The following is a 19054-nucleotide window of genomic DNA, read 5'->3' on the forward strand; positions in this document are numbered from 1 at the left end:
CAAATCCAAACTTAAAAGATCAAATATTAGTGTTACAAGTTCAAATACCATAATTTGAGAAAGGAGGAAGAGGAGGGGAGGCAACAATTACATGTTCCAATGGTTTGTTTAGCGTAAAAATTTATTAACATGGTTTTAAACTGTAAAACCTAATTAAAAATCAAATAAAACTAGAGAAAAGTCAATGACTACCCTATATACATGTGGCCACCTCTTTAAACATTTTTTTTTTGTTTTTTTACCGATTCATGTCTCTAACGTGGAGATTAGAAATGGTTGGTTAAGACAAATTGACTTTAAATAAAGACGACTTGGCAGCACATGCTGCATGCAGCAACTTGCTATACTTTTGTTCATTCTAATATTATCTTACTTTAGTTATGTCCAGAAACAATAAGCCTTTAGCACAATTCGATCGAGTTCACTAATACTCAATCTGATGAGGGCCTATTATTCACAAGAGATCATTGTTTTGGGAAACAAACCAGACAAGCCAGTTGAACTGAAAAAAATTCTAAAACCGATGCCTATAGTAATTAGAGTTGGGAACAGATTTGTTTGAAGAAATATAATTTTTTACAATAATGTTTGAGAAGCAATAAAAAATTAATCGCACTGAATGAAATCCCTAACTCGAAACCGCTTCAATTAGCCACAATTTATAGAAGATATAGACAAATACATGTTCAGAACTCTGAACCAATAATGAAAACCAGAAGAAAAGCTCAATGTGGAAGAACAAACCGGTGAAAGGGGGAGGCAGCGATAGCTAGGATTCGCGCACGGTGGAGGACGGTGTCGGGGTTTCACGCACTACCGATGATATGCTCAACTTCGTCGCCGGTGATGGAACCACAGTTGGCCGCTGCGCGATTCGACGGCGAACACGGAAGCGCCGAGTGGAGCAGATGGTACGCGGCTCTGCTCCCGCTCGTGTTTGGCGCGCTACCAAAATGAAGTGACGGGTTTCTGCAAATTTGGGGGGAGGGGGTTTCAATTAATAGCAGTAAAGTAGAATGGGGAATTGAATTAAGGAATTGAAACTCACCTGGCGGAGTTTCTGGGTGTACTCGCGGGTAGGTTGCGCCAGAGGGAGGTTGGGTGCTCTTCGCGCCTCTGCTCGTGCTTTCGTTCGCGCCAAGAGGCTAAGTGAAATCAGCATGGTTAGTTGAAGATATATACACCAAATTCGAAGCGGTTCGGATTGCACGGCCGATATCCAGGGAGGTTTAGCGGTACCTGCCAGACCGCCGTGGATCTCTGCCAGGATCTTGTAAACTAGCGGCGTTTTTAGCTAGGGCCGTTGTTTCTCCGCCGCTAGGCTCCGTATTTGCTGTAGTGTATTTAGTATATTTAAATATTTATTATAAGATATTACGTTTTTATTATTTTAATTTTTTAATATTTATAAATATATTTTTATATTGTATCATTCTATACAATTTGAATAGACATAAATCATTTTTTTATATTGCTCTCTCTTACCTTTTCTAACATGGTATAAGAGTCATAGTATCTTTTTTTAGGAGAATATGTTATTTTTCTTCTGGTGAAAGTACTGTATTTTTCATACTTTTTTTCCGTGCCATTTTTTTTCTTTTCTTTTGTCAATGATTTGATACTTTTTCACCTCATCGATTAGCTCATTCACTACTTACTTATTCTCATGGAGAAATCATATGTTTTTCGTCACCTTTCGATAGTTTGCCATTTCTTCACACTTCGTCACTTTTCAGCAGTTGGCCACTCTTGTGGCAGTTCTGTCTGCGCTTTCCTTACGGCAGTTCCGTCTGGGTTTCCTTGTGGCAATTCCGTTACATTTTTTTCGTGGCAGTTCTGTTTGCGTTTCTTTGTAACCGTTTCTGATGCCGAAACGTCGCTTGGGTCACCAATCTTGGCGAGGTTAACAACCCTACTATGGTGAAAGTAGCCAAGAACCCACCTTGGCTGGCTAAGCCAAGAATGCACCTCTTACTCTCAAAGAGTCTAGAGGAAAATAAGCACACATCTGATTTAAATATATAACTCAATCAATTCAACTCATAAATAAAAGGGATACATACGCATATTTATACTAGTAGGGGAGGGGAAGCCTTTGAGTATTAGGCGATGTGGTACTAATTCATATGCATATTATAATAACATAACTAACCTTTACTACTTTAACTAATATTTCTACTAACCTAATAGATACTCCTGCATCATTCTCCCTAGGTTGAAAGAGGCTTGGTCTTATCTTCTATTGATTCTGCATCTTCTTCATAGTAAGGTGACAGATCAACCACGTTAAAAGTGGCAGATACTCCATAGTCTCACTACAACAAAACAACATTTTGGCGACGGTTTTTTTAATGGTTGGCGATAGTTTTAACCGTTACTAGATGTTTTCGCGACAGTTAAAAAAAGCGTCACAGATTTGAGCGTCGCCAGCTGACATAGTGATGGTTTTGGACCACCGTTGGTAAGAAGTGTCGCTAAATTGTTTGTGACGGTTTTTGAAGTACAAAACTGTCACTAATTTGTAACACTTGTCAAGGTGTTTTTTGTACTGTATTTCGTGACATTTTCAAACTGTCATTAAATTACTAAATCCAGCGATAGTTTTTTTTCTATTTCGTGACTGTTTTAAACTGTCATGAAATTTTTAGCTACAATTTGAAACCGTCATTAAGTTACTAGTTCTTATGACCGCTTTTAGGTACATTTAATGACTTTTTAAAGCGTCACAATATTTTTAGTGACGATTTTTTGATTTAAAATCGTCGCTAAATTACTAATTCCTGTGACAGTTTTTTCCTGTATTTAGTGACTGTTTTAAACCCTCATAATCTCTCTAACATCAATGCTTTCTTTTATTAATTATTGTAAAAATTATTTCTATTATAAATAATAATTTATGTGTTTACCAACAACATAATAAATGGCATTATATTTCAACAAATTTAAACTAAATCTCACAAGTTTTACAAAAATATAAACAATATATTTCAAAAGTTAAATTCTACAAGTTTTACATAGTCATAATCCATAAAATGTAAATTCAAAAAATCCTAACTTAATCCAAACATATAAAGCTAACAATTGTACTTGTAACCTAATCCTCAATTTTTCTCTTTAACTTCGCTTCACGTTCAACCTCAATAGTACCCAGCTTCAACAATTGCTTCACAAGCAACTCTTGTCCTTTGCAAATGAGAGAATGCAATGATTAGAATGCATTCACGAATAGAAATTTGAAGTCCATAACATAAAACTCAGCATCGTACCTTGGAAAGAATAGAAATTTGAAGACCTCTTAAAATAGCAACAGGTCCAACAGCTTTTAACTACATGGATACAAATTTCAGAACAGCTTCTCTTTAGAAAATGAAAATCTATCATTATTCTCCAACCCCTAATTGAGGAAGAGATCCCTTTTAAATTTTTGTAATGGAATATAAATAAACCAAAACTCAAAACTATTAAACCCTGGTAAGAAACTGCATGTACAAAATTTTACTTTGTGCCATCATATAATATTTCTCATTACTTTCTAGATAATGCTGTAAAACAGAATTTTGGAAGAAATAAGCAATATAATTATTAATAGCCAAGCTTAAAAAAGAAAGGTGCAATTTCAGAAAGGAAACTTGCCTTGGCCTGATCACTTTTATCCTCATTTTCAACACTAGATTCACTCTTATCAAGAAAACTGCCACATTGTGCTTCGTCAATATCATGTTCAAAGCGACTTGCTGCAGTCTTTGCTTCTTGTAGCTTGGAACAAAGCTTTTGGAGATACTTCTCAGTCTCTTTAAGAAGTTGCTTCACATGGTCAGATTTCGCATCCTAATGAAATAATTGAGGTCGATGATTCAGAAAAAGCTATTGAGCATTGGCACTTTTATGCAAGTTTAGAAACCATTAACATATATTAAGTACAGCAAATATAATGCAAGGTTTTTTAGCAACTCACACTCTCTCCTCATCAGTAATTACATCCTCCCCAAGTTTTTTTACTGCAACCTCTATCCCACGCCAGAATGTACTGCAGAAAATGCCCTGCCAATATCATGCAGAAAATACTAAGAAAGGGGCTTCTAACAGTATATATTTATATCTAGAATTCCTTTGTTAAAGTTAATAGTACTCCAATAACAAAGAATAACCCATCCCTTTGCATGACATTATTCGAAAAACACTAACAGTTGTTGCTATTCGTGATCAGTCAACACCTGTTTCTTTTCCACACTCAAGTTTTTGCCTATTTGCCAAATTCTACAATAAAAAATAGACTAAATCGTGTTAAGAGAGACAAAATCCAAACACAACCAGGCAAACATGTATTAGAGATCTCACCTCTTTGTTCAGTTTTGACAGAGAACTAGAATAATACAATGGTATGTAGAAAACATTCATAGGACAACTATAAGGAATGAAGTAATATAGAATAAAATAGTAAAGAACAATCTAAAAGGAATAAGAGCCATGAAATTAGGATTAACAGGGACTTAGTTAATAGGAACAAATATTTAGTAACTTATTATAGATAATTATGTGTTAGGCCAACATGTAAAGATCATGTCAATGTCGTTACCTCCATTTTTCTCTTCTTAACTTCAAGAGATGCTTTCCCAAGCACTAACATATAAAGGTCATGCCAATGTCTTCCCAAGAGCTTCTTAAATTCAACTTCAGCTTCAATGGTTCTTCTTCTCTGAAAAATACCTTTGACAAAGTATGATTAGCACATAAATACTAGATTTACAAGACAATGAATGACTTCTGTTATCTTTGTAATATTAACTAATAAATAAAATGAAATTTAAATACCTCAAAAAGTTTTCTGCATTGATTGATGACCTTTCCTTTCAATCCTAATAAACATATGTAACTTTCTTGTAGTTTACTCTCTTCTTGATTTGTATCAATTTTTTTATTTTCTGCATTGAATTAAACAATCACTTTTTCTAAAATTAATTACAGCTAAAATTAGGTTATATTAGTAGTTACTAGCTACCTTAAGTGTCTTGCCTTCAAGTATGATGATACCACTACAAAAAATGAGGTTTAAAATGGCATTTATATTATGGCGGTTCTTTAAAACTGCCATAATATTTAAATATTATGGCATTTTATAATGCTGCCATAATTAATTTGAATAAAATAGAAATTTTTGATAATTTTGGCGGTTGAAACCGCCATTATCAGAGCACAATGTTAAAAAAAATAAGGCCCAAAGGAAGGAAAATCGAAAAGCAAGAAAAACCCAAATATCTTAAATCTAATGTGTTCCCCCAACAAGGAAAACCCTAACACGCGTTGCCACCACTGTCAAATCCAAAAACGACGATCTGTGCTCTGCTCCGGCAACGTTCTGCACCAGGGACTTCTTCGGCAACGATCTGCTCCAGCGAATGCTCCGGCGACGATCTGCTCCGGCGATGATCTGCTCCAGCGAATGCTCCGGCAACGATTTTCTCGGTGTTCTCCTCCGACGAGATTGTGTGCTGTGAACTGAAACGCTATCTCCAGCGACGATCTCCTCTGGCGGCGCGTTCTCCTCCTTTAGCAAGCTTCTATGATTTGGATTTGATATGAAGATTGTCACTCATCTCATCACCGTCATTCATCTCTGCGCCATCGCAAGCAACACCGTTTTCAATCTGGCTCATCTCCTCGCCGTGGCAAGCAATGCCGTTGTTGCTGCCTTCAGCAAGCTTCTACAGTTTGGTTTCGCGATCTCTATCACTTCTAATAGGTAACTCTTCGTTCTTTTAGATCTACTTCATGCTCTAGTAGGAAGAAACAAAGAATGCTGGTTCTGTTTTTATTATTGTGTTTTTAACTTTCATTGATCTTTTGTGATGTTGTTGTTGTTAGCTTGTTACTGCTGCATTTTCTATTGTGTTTTTGTTTTTTTGCTTATGATTTTATTTAGTTTGAGACCTAATCTATTTTATTGAACTGATTCATTTGCATCATTTGTCCGAAATTAGTACAAAACATGGCGTGTGTGTGTATTTTCTGATGTAAGTGTTTGAATGATGGTTAAATGCAATAATGAAGAGACACAAAGCACTCCTAATCTGTTCCATGAATGTTGTGTTAATGTTTGAATGATGTAAGTGTGTATTTTGGCTTTCAATTTTTAATTTTCTTGCTGATGCAGAGGTATATAAAAGATCATAAAGGTGTTTGAACAATTTTTCTTCTGGATTGGAAGCTTTTGCCCTCAGAAATTCTAAAGGTAATGCTTACTATCTAGTTAAGTAAAAGATGTTGAGAAAAAGCTTCCTTATTGTGAATGAGAGCACCAGCTTTGCATGTAAATGGTGATATGATGCATTATTAATAATTAAAAAAAACTGTTTTGATTGCAGATTCTGGTCCTTAGGATTGAAACCATGACAGAGCAACAAAGGTCAGACATAAGCAACCTTGGAAAATCTACTGCAATGGAAAGATTGGCAGGTTTAGTGAGCTTTGTGAACCAAGTAAGAAATTTACTTCATTTTCTTGAATGAAAAGCCATTAGTTATATTCAATTTAACTTCCACCGGTTTATTATTTTACCACTGTGTCAGTGACAGCAATGATTGAACATAATTCTGCAATAAAGAATAACCCCATTTGATTTCAACAAATTTGTTTTAGAAGTGATGAAACTAGGAAACAATATAGTGTTGTTCCAACTCATGTTACTTAAAGGAAAAGAAAATAAACAAAAGAAGGAAATGAAACATCTTCATTCACTAACTTGAAGATTGAGCACTAGAAAATTGAAGGAAGCTTTACTATGTTTGAAACTTGACAAGATTGTCATTTATATGCTCATACCTTAGTTTTGGCATCCAGTTAACATGGGCTCTTGGTCAATGTTGCAGTATTAAAGGTGTTGGAAGCTGATAAATGCTTGGAGCTTGTTTTCGAGATTCCTCTCCTATACTATTATTTTCTAAACTAGTTTATACTTCTGAAACCCTTCTAATAATATAAGTTTCAATTCTTAATTTCATAGGTATACAGGACGAGGTCTTTTTATGGATCCTCCTTCTGTCTTCATGAGCAACAATATGTGGAGTCTTTTGTTGCCTGAAGGGTTTCAGATTGAAAATCTGAAACTTGGTAACATTAGTAAGTTTCAAATTCCAACACTAATTCCTTTCTTGTTTAGAATATCATCATATTCTTTTTTGACATTTTCACAGCCTTTGCTTCACGTGACAAAATATTTCTCAAGGGCAGGGATACTTCTGAGCTTGTTGTAGTCTATTCATCTTACATATCAAAACTGTTATCTAGATATAGAGGGTCCAATAATATTGGAGCATTGATTATGGAACCAGGCAAGAATTTTATGAGCTTGCATAATTTGAAGTCCTCATTTTAATTCCAAACTCTCCTCCTTTCCCTCTAATGATCTTATCTGTTGATATTACTTTCTCCAATGAATAAATATGAATGAGAAAAACAGAACAAGAATCGGTTACTCACTTAACACACATCAATGTGATAATATATTAGAGCTATGCTCACAGTAATGCAATTTTCTATGTAAGGAAAATATTGCATATGGTCTCTACTCTCTAGATCTTCCAAAAAGAAAAAGTTTCTTGCTTTTCTGTCTTGGTTTCTTAAGACGTTTTCATTCTTTAGTTGTTCCATTGTCTATTTAGATTTTTAAATTAAAATAGTTGTACCTACTTCCCTAAATTTCTATAATCTCATTTGGACCTAAACTTTTCTTTAGTTATACAAGGTGCTGGAGGAATGCATATGGTTGATCCATTGTTTCAGCGAGTACTTGTTAATGAGTGTTGGAGTAGAAATATTCCAGTTATCTTTGATGAGATTTTGTAGTCAATGTTTTATTTTTATGCTACTAGAATTTATAGTTAATTTAAAATTTAATATTTAGGTTTAAAACATTGATAAGTATTAGTTAAAAAATATTATAAATATAAAGTAAACATTGATTTTGTAAGTTTTTATGTATTTAATGTATTGAGAAAACTAAATTTTCCTTGTTTAATTTACTTCCTTTACTAATACTCTTAATTCACTTTTTAGTCAAATGATAGATAACTACACAGCAAATTTGTGAGGAAAAAAATTAAAAACTTTAGGTTATTAGCTAACCTTTATAATTATATATACACAACTATATTTAAGTTACTAAAAACTTTATTGACAACTATAATTTTCTTATACCAGGAGGGTATGATAAAGCTGATATATTTCTTGTATTCAGGATTTGGCAGTCGTGGCTTTGCTGTACTCATTCCTCTTATTTCACCCAATTCTTCCAAAGGAAGGGTAAGATTTTTTTCAAGTATTATTAGTCTTGAAATATCTATTTTTGCAAGACTATTTCTCTTTGCTATTTTCTGTTCATGATTAGTGTGCAATGTGGTACTTATTTAGTTACTTGAGATCAAGTGAAATATGGCTAGTGGTACTTATTTAGTTACTTATTTTCTGTTCATTTCCTCTTATCTCACTGCATAATAAGAGAGTGCAAAGTCCCAACTATAGTGAGATAATAACCATGTAGTTAGTCACTAGCATTGTATATATAGAGAGTGCAAAGTCCCAACTAAACTCAGCAGCCTCAACCTTATTTTAATTTTCTTCAGACTCCAATCAATAATCATCAGTTTTTTTTCTTCTTCTCTAGTCTCTAGATCCCAAAAAAAAAAATCTACCACCATCATCATCATCATAATCATAATCGTAACTCCTCTCTATAGTTTAGTTTACACACTTTAAAGCACTGCCACTTACCATTTATTAAAGCACTGCCATTTTAAAGAAGAAGATAGGGCCTGGGGTGTACAACATTAGTACGGCGGATGATGCAGAACGCATATTGACGTCTGAGAATAAAGTTGTCTTGGCCTTCCTCACCACTCTAGTTGTAAGTGTTTGGATTTCTTATATTTGGTCATATATCTGTTTTACCATATAGCAAGTTGGTTGCCTTTTTATCCTTGTTTAAAAGTAGGGGCTGGGAAATGGAAGTAGAATTTGTTTAGTTTTTGCAATTTCTATGTCCATTTCAAGATAACTTGATGAAATTGTAGTCTCATTCCTCAGACTATGTTTCCATCATAGTTAAATGAAAATACTCCGCTGCATTTACTAATCAAATCAATGGATTTATCATTTTGTTTGTTATTATATGCATGCAGGGTTCTGAGAGTGAGGAGCTAGCTGCTGCATCCAAACTTGAGGATAATTATTTGTGTCTGCATCTTTTTATATTTGTTAAAGTAGGAAGCAATATTCTTTTAAAGGACTATTTTCTAACTCTATTATGTGTTGTAGTTGTTGCTGTTTGTGACTAAGAAAAATTCAGATGAGTTTTTTCCAAAATTGATCTTTCTTTCTTTTATCATGCATTTTGTTCATATAATCTCATGATAGTCTCAAAATTTATTCACCTGCCATTCCCTTGAAAAGAATCTTTGTATTTCTAATGTTCAATTATCTGTTGCAGCTGGTCTTTGTTCATGTGGACATGGACGATGAAGATGCTGGAAAGCCTATAGCAAGCTTCTTTGGCATCACCGGAAATAAAGTATATGAGAAACAAAGTACTTAGAGATGTAATTCAGTATATATTGCAAAGGTTTGAAAACTTTCATTTTCTTGTTATGCATAGATTTCATCAGTAGTCCTTGAAGGGAAAGGTGTATCATCTTCCAATAATTTGTTGCCCAAAAACAAAATGATCAACAGAATCCTGAATGCACAAAATCTTCAAGGAAAACTCCCTCCAGAACTTGTCAAGCTGCCACACCTTCAAGAGATGCATGTAATAAATGTCTTATTTGAAGTAGTAAAAACAGCACTTATTAGATAGTTTAAATACATTATTAAATATTAAGATAGTTTAGGGAACTGGATGGTAGATTTGACTAATTAGTGCTTATTGCAATGCTTGTATTTTGGTAAGTTTAGTAAGACAAATTTTTGTATAGGAGTTATTACTTTTGATTTTAATAATAAAAAATTATATATTATATTAATATTTTGTTTATGAGTTATAATATTTCATTTATGGATTATGATTTTTTGTTATTGTAAAATTTTAATCACAAAATTATTTATTTAACGCGATAAAAACGTCGGTAAAAACTGGTTTTTTAAACGATAAAAAATGTCACTGTCAGGGTAAAACGGCGGTTCAAAATGTCATTTTAACTAACTAAAACGCCACTGTCAGGGTAAAAATGGCGGTTTAAAAATGCCGTTTTAATCAACCAAAATGTTATTCTGTCAAGGTAATAATGGCGATTCAAACTGCCATTTTAACCTATGAAAAACTGCCGTTTTAACCCTGGAAATAACAGCGGTTGAACCGCCATTTTAACCTATCAAAAACCGCCGTTTTAACCTATTGAAAACTGCCGTTTTAACCTATCTAAAAACTGCCATTTTAATCCCTGAAAATAACGGCGGTTTGAACCGCCGTTTTAACCTATTCAAAAACCGTTGTTTTAACCCAGGAAATTATGGCGGTTTTTAAAAAACCGCTGTAATAACCAGAATGGCGCCCAGAATTACATCGTTTTACAAAACCGCCATTCTTGGTAATAATGGCGGTTCAAACTGCCGTAAATACCCAAAAAACCGCCGTTTTTTACCAAAATTTTTTGTAGTGTACCCATGTTTACAAGAAGGAGGATTAAAAACTGAAAAACCCATGTGATGTGATACAGCTTCTTTCCTTCACATATTAAGAAATAATTCAAATTAATACTCATCAATAATAGTTTTCTTCTTCGGTTAGAAGTTAAGACTTGTAACAAGATATCATATTATTTTTACACATTAAAGTCATGTGATCATATATAGAATTAAAATGATTGATCATTGCCATAAATGAATCCCATAAGGTCTCTGTTTACTTTCATAACCTAATTTTTAGTACCTAAACTTTTGTTCTGGACTTGAAGAATAGCAAGAAAGAAAGTATGTTCTCCACTGAACTCCTTAACCTTCCCTGATATTAATCTTTAAGGTGACTGAGATTTTAAAATATGAAAAATATAAGTCTATTGGCACTTAAAATAAATCAAAGCTCCCAAAAATACCAAAAAGAAAAATAAGATGATCTAACCTGCATTCTTCAAGCATAAGTGCACAACACAAGATACTAATTCAGAACAATAAAAAATGAAAACATTCACTCATTTAGATAGATATGACACCAATCATCCTACCAGAATTAGAGCAAACTACAAGTGTTTTATGTACTTATAGATAATCTATCAAAATGGTTTTTATGGAAGTGGTGAGAATCAAAGTTAGGTCCTTATGGGATTCAAATGATCAAACCCTAGACCTAAACTGTAAACAAGATGAGATGAGTGATCAAGATACCTTTTTAGTTAGACCATGAGCTGACATAACTTCATAGAGCTTGTGCATAAGCATTTCTTCTTCGACATATTAATTAGAACTCCATAACTTAGTGATGAATTAATGTCGATGAATTAATACAAACATGTCACACAGAAAAATAAATCATTATTCAAAAATTTATTGATACATGCCACCAGAAATCAATATCACAGTCCCAATATAAACCAGAAAGTACTTTCTCTCTTACAAACATCACATTTGTTATTTGTTATTGAAAAATGCATCAAACTAGGACCTCAAACTAGGACTATCTAAATAAAGAATGTAATTTCTATTTCAAAGAGAATAGCTAAAATAGTAAAAAAAACAAATTAAATTAGAGACAGGAAAATTCAGGGGTAGTGCCAAGCAAAGAACCTGAAGTTTTTGCGATTCATGGAGCATTGATCTGTAGGCTTCCATAAGGATCTCATTCTGCTTATCCATATGCCTATTTCAACATAAAAATCTGAATCAAACTAGGTTCCCAAAAAATAAAATAAATTGAAGAAAAAAAGAAGCAGGGCGCAGGTTGAAGGGAAAGTACTTCAATAACTCTGAGGAGTAAGTTGGATCAAATCTTCCAGGTTCCATGGTAAAAGAAAGAAATTGGGGTTTCAAACTGGAATAATAACGGAACACGCTCACGGGTTTTCCGGGGAAAAAGAAGCAATCAAATTGAAACGAAAGATGGTATGAATCTGCTCAAGCAAAGTGTGGAATGGCTAAATTCCAATTTCAATTCGAGCAATCACTCTCTTTACTGCTTGCAGCATGTGTTTAGAGAAGGAAACTAGGGTGTTTTTCTTATTTCCAATGGTCAACTTCGACCACAAGCATTTTCAAGTCAGTCTTTGATCAGAAATCAATCTAGTTCTTTAGGCTCATTACTAGCAACTCGTAGCAGTAGTAAGAAGTCAAGTGGGAAAACAGGCAGCGTAATGAAATATCAGGAACAACATAGCAAAGCAAGCAGACATAAAATCAATGAAAGCACCACAAGGAGAAGATTTGGCCAAAAAATGAAGTTCTTTCTTTCACATTGCCGAGATTCGCAAGCCATTAAGGCAACTGTTGCTAAAGCACAAACCATTCCAGAAATTTGATGATACAAGGTTTATTCCCTGTAGAATTCTTTCTTCAAAGAATAGAGAATGGCATCAAGTATTTGGCCTTAAATAGCTATGTAATATCAGTGGAGAGAACTGACCGAAGGCGGGAGAGTTCAGAGGCAGTGACGGAGACTGAGGGATCAGAGCAGAGAGCAGAGCAGTGGCGGCGAGAGCAGATTTGAAGCAAAAACAGAGCAATGACGGAGAGAGGTACAAAAGAGAAAAAGAGAGCAGATCGGAGACTAGCTCAGAGGTGGCGAATGACAAATGCTAACTTCCTAGAGATTCAGATTCAAATCTGCGAACGCCATCTTTCATCTCATCTCTGCAGTAGTAGGACTGAACGACGAAGAAAGCTGAACCACGAAGAACACGAACCGCAAAGAGCACGAACACCATTGTTACCTTCTCATCTCTTCTCGTCTAATCTCAACTCCAATTGCTACATGACCAATTGAATCAGTTAGGGTTTTGGAAAATAGAAAATAAGAAGAAAAAGAATCAAAAGAATAAATTGCTATGTTTCTTATTACTAGGACACTTAAATTTTTAGTAACGCTAAAAAAATTATATAAATAAGTGTCACCATTTTATTTAATAACGACTGTTTAAGTAAGGGTCATAAAATAAGTGTAGTTATTCATCTAATTTGGTGTAGTGTCTCTTGGAAGCTCAATCTTGTAAGCATTATCATTAATGCGCTCCAAGACTCTGAATGGTCCATCCGCTCGAGGAGATAATTTTCCACGAGACTTAGGAAATCGTTCCTTTCTCAGATGAATCCATACCAAATCTCCAACATTGAAAATATTTGGTCTCCTATGTTTGTTGGCTTGGGCCTCATACCGAGTAGTCTGACGCAATATCTTCTGTCGTACATCTTCGTAGAGTTTCTTGATTTGTTCAGCACGTTCATCAGCATTTGCACTATACTCTCGAGGAGTTGGTAACGTCGGAAGGTCTAAAATTAAAGACTCAGGGGTTGCTTGCTATATACCACCTCGAATGGACACCTCCCTGTTGTTTGACTAATGGAATTGTTGTAGGAGAACTCAGCTTGTGGCAACACAAGGTCCCACTGGTGAGGGTGTTTGCTCACAAAACTTTGTAGCAAATTTTCCAGGCTTTTGTTGACCACTTCTGTTTGACCATCTATTTGCGGATGACTAACAGAACTAAATTGTAGGTGAGTTCTCATTTTTCTCCTTAAAGTCCTCCAGAAGTGACTCATGAACTTCACGTCTCGATCTGAAGTGATTGTTTGAGGGATACCATGCAAGTGCACAACCTCTTTAAAGTACAAATCTGATATGTAGGAGGCATCATTTGTCTTATGACAAGGTACAAAATGAGCCATCTTCGAGAATCAGTCAACCACTGCCATAATAGAATCCTTTTGCCTCTGTGTCCTAGGTAATCCCACAACAAAGTCCATGCTAACATCTTCCCATGGGGCCTTCAGAACAAGCAACGGCTTGTACAAATCAGTGTTTTGATTCTCACTTTTAGCACTGTGACAAATGTGGTGGTATCTCTAAATGTGTCGAATGACATCCCGCTCAAGTTTTGGCCAATAGAATTTCTCTTTTAGGAGAGCCAACATTTTGTCCCTTCCAAAGTGTCCTACTAATCCTCCATTATGGGTCTCCCAGATAATTGATTGGTGTAGTGAACAACGGGGCATGCACAACTGATTGCCCTTGAAAACATAACCTTATTGAATGAAGAATTGTCGATAGGGTTGTTGTAAGCAGCACGTCCAAATTTCTCAAAAATATTGATCTCCCTCATATAACTCCCTTACAACCTCAAAACCAACAACATTAATTTGTAGAGTGGAAAGGAGAGTGTGTCGTCGGCTTAAGGCATCAGCAACCTTATTTTGAGTCCCAGATTTGTGCTTAAGGAGAAATGGAAAAGATTGTAGAAACTCACTCCAAGTTGCATGACGTCGATTCAACTTTTGTTGGGAGTTAATATGCTTAAGAGCCTTGTGATCAATATACAAGATGAACTCCTTAGGCAATAGATAATGGCTCCAATAGTTTAATGCTCGTACAATCGCATAAAACTCCTTGTCATAAATGGAATACTTCATTTTAGCGTCATTAAGCTTTTCACTGAAGAAAGCAATTGGTCATCCTTCTTGAGAAAGTACAGCATCAATGCCAACATTTGAAGCGTCACAATCGACCTCAAACATGGAATCAAAGTTTGGAAGTGCAAGTACAGTATTTGTAGAAATCCTTTCCTTCAATGCCTCAAAACTCTGTTGCGCCTTAGTGTTCCATGTAAAGGTATCATGCTTAAGACATTCAGTAAGTGGAGCAGCAATGGAGCTAAAATTCTTGATGAATCGCCGATAGAACGAGGCTAATCCATGGAAGCTCCTTATATCATGCAACGTCTTTGGAGTAGGCCAATTAACAATAGCATCGATTTTGCTATGATCCACCTCAATGCCTTGACTTGTCACAATATATCCCAGAAATATGACTCTATTCGTCAAGAAGTCACACTTCTTGAGATTAGCATATAGTTTTCGCTCTCGAAGTACCACAAATACTTGATGTAGGTGGACTAGATGTTCATCATGATCCTTACTATATATTAAGATGTCATCAAAGTAAACAACAACAAACTTCCCAATGAAGGATCGGAATACTTGGTTCATCAAGCGCATAAAGGTGCTTGATGCATTAGAGAGGCCAAATGGCATAACCGTCCATTTGTACAATTCATCTCATGTCTTGAAAGCTGTCTTTCATTCATCACCAGGCCTCATACGGATTTGATGATAGCCACTTCTTAAATCAATCTTAGAGAAGATAACAGCACCATGTAATTGATCCAGTAGATCATCAAGTCGGAGAATAGGGAACCTGTACTTGATGGTGATCTTATTTACAACACGACTATCAATACACATACGCCATGAACCATCTTTCTTTGGAACTAGCAGAGTAGGAACGGCGCAAGGACTAGCACTTTCTCTAACTAGGCCTTTGTCTAGGAGATGTTTTACTTGGCGTTGCAACTCGTCATGCTCCTTAGGACTCATATGATATGCTGGCTTGTTTGGGATCACCGAACCAAGGACAAAATTAATGGCATGTTGAATATATAGTATTGGTGGTAACTCGTTAGGGATCTCCTCAGGGACCACATCAGAAAATTCTTCAATCAAAGGCTTGTCATCCTTATGCACAGACAAAGTCTCCTTGTTCTCTTCATAAATCAGTAAAAAACACATGACGTTGAACTTTCGATGAGTTTTGTTAAGGTCTGACCTTATTGCCACAGACGTCCTAGTAATAAGTGACATGCGTCTATTGGGATGACATCACACCATACCTCGTCTGTATATTTAATCCCAATTGAGAATTGAACGTAACATCACCTTGTCACTTTGACCTCATTCCCTTTTCTCAGCCACTGCAACTTATAAGGGTGAGGATGTTCCTCTGTTGGAATCTTCAGCTTCTCCACCATATAAGTCGCAACAACATTCTCACAACTTCTGTAGTCAATGATAACCTTGCACACCTTTCCTTAGGCAGTGCACCTTGTGTGAAAAATGTTATGGCGGAGCCATCCTTCATCTTCCGTTAGCATGGCAGTGTTCAAAATGTGGCGAACCACCAAAGCTTCACCACAATCCGCTGGAACCTTCTCTTCAGCATCATAGTCAATATCATCCTGCTTTTCGAACGCTTCACTTGGCTCTTCATGGTTTTCTTCTTCAATTAGAGTGATAACTCTTCGATTTGGATAATCAGCAGTAATATGCCCAAATTCTTGGCACTTGAAACACCTTCTGTTGGATTCAGTAGAGCGAGAAGAGTTGTGCTCCTTATTGGCTTGTGGACTTTTTAAAGGACTTACCTTAGAGGATTGTTGAGGAGTCCATTTCTGCTTTGGAAGATTAACCACCCCCTCTCTTTTGGGAAGCGATTGTTCTTCTTCTGTGTTATTTGCCTTTCAACCTTCAACGCTAGTCTTGTAACATCATCCAACGTCCATAATGGTTGTAGTTGAACAATGTTTGCAATGTCCTCATTAAGCCCTCCAAGGTAGCGAGCAACAGTTTGTTCTTCAGGCTCTTAAATGTCACACTTCATAAGAAGCTCTTCAAACTCCATAGTGTATTCCTCTACGGTCAATGATTTTTGTTTCAAATTGTGAAATTTGATGAAAACTTCTTGCCTGTAGTACTCTGGAAGGAACTTTTTCCTTAGTTCACGGTGCATTTTATCCCATGTCTTGATCTTGCTCCGTCCTTCTCTTTCTCGCCGACGCTTGAGATTCTCCCACCATACTAATGCGTGCTTCTTTAACTTGATTACCACAAGCTTCACATGCTTGTCATTTGGATGTCTTTTAACTCAAATGCTCTTTTTACTATGCAAAGCTAGTCGATGAAATCAATTTTGATTCCTAAGTCTTTAACTTTATGAGTCGTATTGTGCCGTGCTCTTCGTGTGGACAAATCTTCAGATGAAGAAGAATAATGAAATGGATTTGCATTATCCTCTTCACTAGAAGGATTGTCTTTAGTCTAGTTTCCATGATTATGTTGAGCAGCTTCATATTTTGCAAGTTGCTCTTGCAACTCCTTAACTTGACGGCGTAATTCCTCCACTTCAATTTCTTGAATAGTTCTATACTTCGGAGCCATCTTTTACTACTATGCAATGAGACTGGTGCTTAGATGTTGATGTTGTGATGATGATGAGGATACACAATAATGATAATGAGATGAGGATACACAATGATAATAATGATAGAAATGAACGAAGATAATCCGTACTTCGCAACAGATAATCCGTACTGATGACGACTCGTACCAACAACGAGAGAACCTTATTGGAGCAAGTGGAGGACCGACCTTGCTCTGATACCAAACTGACGCCGAAACGTCGCTTAGGCCACCGACCTTGCTCTGATACCAAACTGACGCCGGAACGTCACTTAGACCACCAATCTTGGCGAGATTAACAACCCCACTATGGTGAAAGTAGCTAAGAACTCACCTTGGTTGGCTAAGCCAAGGATGCACCTCTTACTCTCAAAGAGTTTAGAGGAAAATAAGCACACAACTTATTTCATATTCAAATCAACTTCAACTCTTAAATAAAAGGGGTACATATGCATATTTATACTAGTAGGAGAGGGGGAGCCTTTGAGTATTACGCGATGTGGGACTAATTCATATGCATATTATAATAACATAACTAAACTTTACTACTTTAACTAATATTTCTACTAACCTAATAGATGCTCCTGCATCAATTTCGACTGTGCTTCCTTCCGACAGTTCCGTCTGTGCTTCCTTCCGGCAGTTCCGTCTGCATCGTTCTATCAGTTTATGCATTTTTTTTATTTCGTTATTTTAAATAAGTTGATGTTAAAATTATTTAGCATATCTAAATATTTATTATGGGATATTACGTCTTTATTATTTTGATTCTCTTAACACCTATAAATACATTTCTATATTATATCATTATATACAACTTGAATACACACAACTTCTTTTTCTATATTGCCCTCTCTTACCCTTTCTAACAATATAGATTAAGAATGCTGAGACTTTAAGGTATCTGATAGAATGGAACACAAAAGCATGAAGATCACACTAAACCAGAAAGCTAAGAGTAAAGAATGATTGCAGAAATGTGTATCTTGTATTGAATATCTTGTTATCATGTATTTTACAAGTCTCTCTTATATATATAGGTAAATAAGGTATACCTTGCTATCTAAAAGAGAGGGAAAATCAGTTGCTTCTATAACTACTTTTTACACCTGTTATAACCAATTCTGTTTTGGTTAACTAACTCTGGTTTACTTGCTTGGTAATGTGATCTCTCTATTTTGTTAATAATACAATATTGTTGCATTTCACTAATTAGTAGAAGAATATTTTAATGGAACCGAGGGTCCCCTGTGTGACAACAACCTTAATGGTTTGCATTAACATTTCACTGAATAGCAGAAGACTATAAATGTGTTATTAGAGCATATGTTTCTGCTGATGTTGATTATTACGATGTAAAAAAAAATCATCTATCTATGTACTACTCACTTGTGATTTTTAAGTATGAGAAAAATGATTGTGATTTAAGCATGCATGCTTGTTGAATTTACAAGAGTGCATAGTATCTAGAAGTAACAACCATTAAATTGAAACTAATAAATCAGTGTGAATATGTGACATATAACACTACTGAATCTGCATACAACATTTCTATGTTACATATCATATGGATAATCATTCATTCAATTAAACCACTTTCAGTCTTTTTTTTTTTTTTTAAATGATACCTTCTTCTAATTCTTTTCTTAGCCACTGAGCCCAATTAGAAAGACCCCAATAACTGCTTACTCTTCGTTATCATTAATATGATGTGAGATTTGTGAAAACCAAAAGCAAAAATATGATGTGAGATTTAATTAATTAGGATCCCATGCTACAAAAAAAACGAGAGAATTTTTCCCTCAAAAAGAAAAAAAAAAAGTCAACAGTATGCTTATATATTAATTACGAA

General features: G+C 35.3%; 1 protein-coding gene and 1 long non-coding RNA gene across 11 annotated transcripts; one reads left to right on the plus strand and one right to left on the minus strand.

Annotated features, from left to right (window-relative positions):
* On the plus strand, positions 5199-9962 carry LOC107613115 (bifunctional dethiobiotin synthetase/7,8-diamino-pelargonic acid aminotransferase, mitochondrial-like). Of its 9 annotated transcripts, XM_021108722.1 has the most exons (11): positions 5204-5740; positions 6152-6229; positions 6363-6476; positions 6867-6874; positions 7001-7116; positions 7191-7328; positions 8234-8298; positions 8795-8899; positions 9174-9254; positions 9482-9562; positions 9647-9962. In XM_021108722.1, exons 5-11 carry the CDS (start codon positions 7023-7025, stop codon positions 9845-9847), a joined length of 765 nt encoding a protein of 254 aa, XP_020964381.1. In that variant the 5' UTR covers positions 5204-5740; positions 6152-6229; positions 6363-6476; positions 6867-6874; positions 7001-7022; the 3' UTR covers positions 9848-9962. The 9 variants fall into 9 exon arrangements, 7 of the variants coding, with proteins under 7 accessions (XP_020964382.1, XP_020964385.1, XP_020964383.1 ...); XM_021108720.1 differs by having other exon boundaries at positions 5203-5740; positions 6867-7116; XM_021108721.1 differs by lacking the exon at positions 6867-6874.
* Positions 8194-12579, minus strand: LOC107613117. Of its 2 annotated transcripts, XR_002351813.1 has the most exons (4): positions 11939-12579; positions 11770-11842; positions 11371-11457; positions 8733-9784 (listed from the first exon to the last, which is right to left on the minus strand). It is a non-coding gene; the product is annotated as an uncharacterized LOC107613117 (long non-coding RNA). The 2 variants fall into 2 exon arrangements; XR_001613935.2 differs by lacking the exon at positions 11371-11457 and having other exon boundaries at positions 8194-9784.

Source organism: Arachis ipaensis, chromosome B08 (genome assembly GCF_000816755.2).
Source record: "Arachis ipaensis cultivar K30076 chromosome B08, Araip1.1, whole genome shotgun sequence".
In the NCBI taxonomy this organism is placed as follows: Eukaryota; Viridiplantae; Streptophyta; class Magnoliopsida; order Fabales; family Fabaceae; genus Arachis; species Arachis ipaensis.

What these genes read in the sequence shown, in the direction of transcription:
- LOC107613115 (XM_021108723.1), top strand. Translation starts at nt 7,023, where the DNA reads ATGGATCCTCCTTCTGTCTTCATGAGCAACAATATGTGGAGTCTTTTG. An exon ending in TCTGAAACTTGGTAACATTA is followed by an intron (nt 7,117 to 7,190) that starts GTAAGTTTCAAA and finishes ACATTTTCACAG; the next exon opens with CCTTTGCTTCACGTGACAAA. An exon ending in CCAATTCTTCCAAAGGAAGG is followed by an intron (nt 8,299 to 8,794) that starts GTAAGATTTTTT and finishes GCCATTTTAAAG; the next exon opens with AAGAAGATAGGGCCTGGGGT.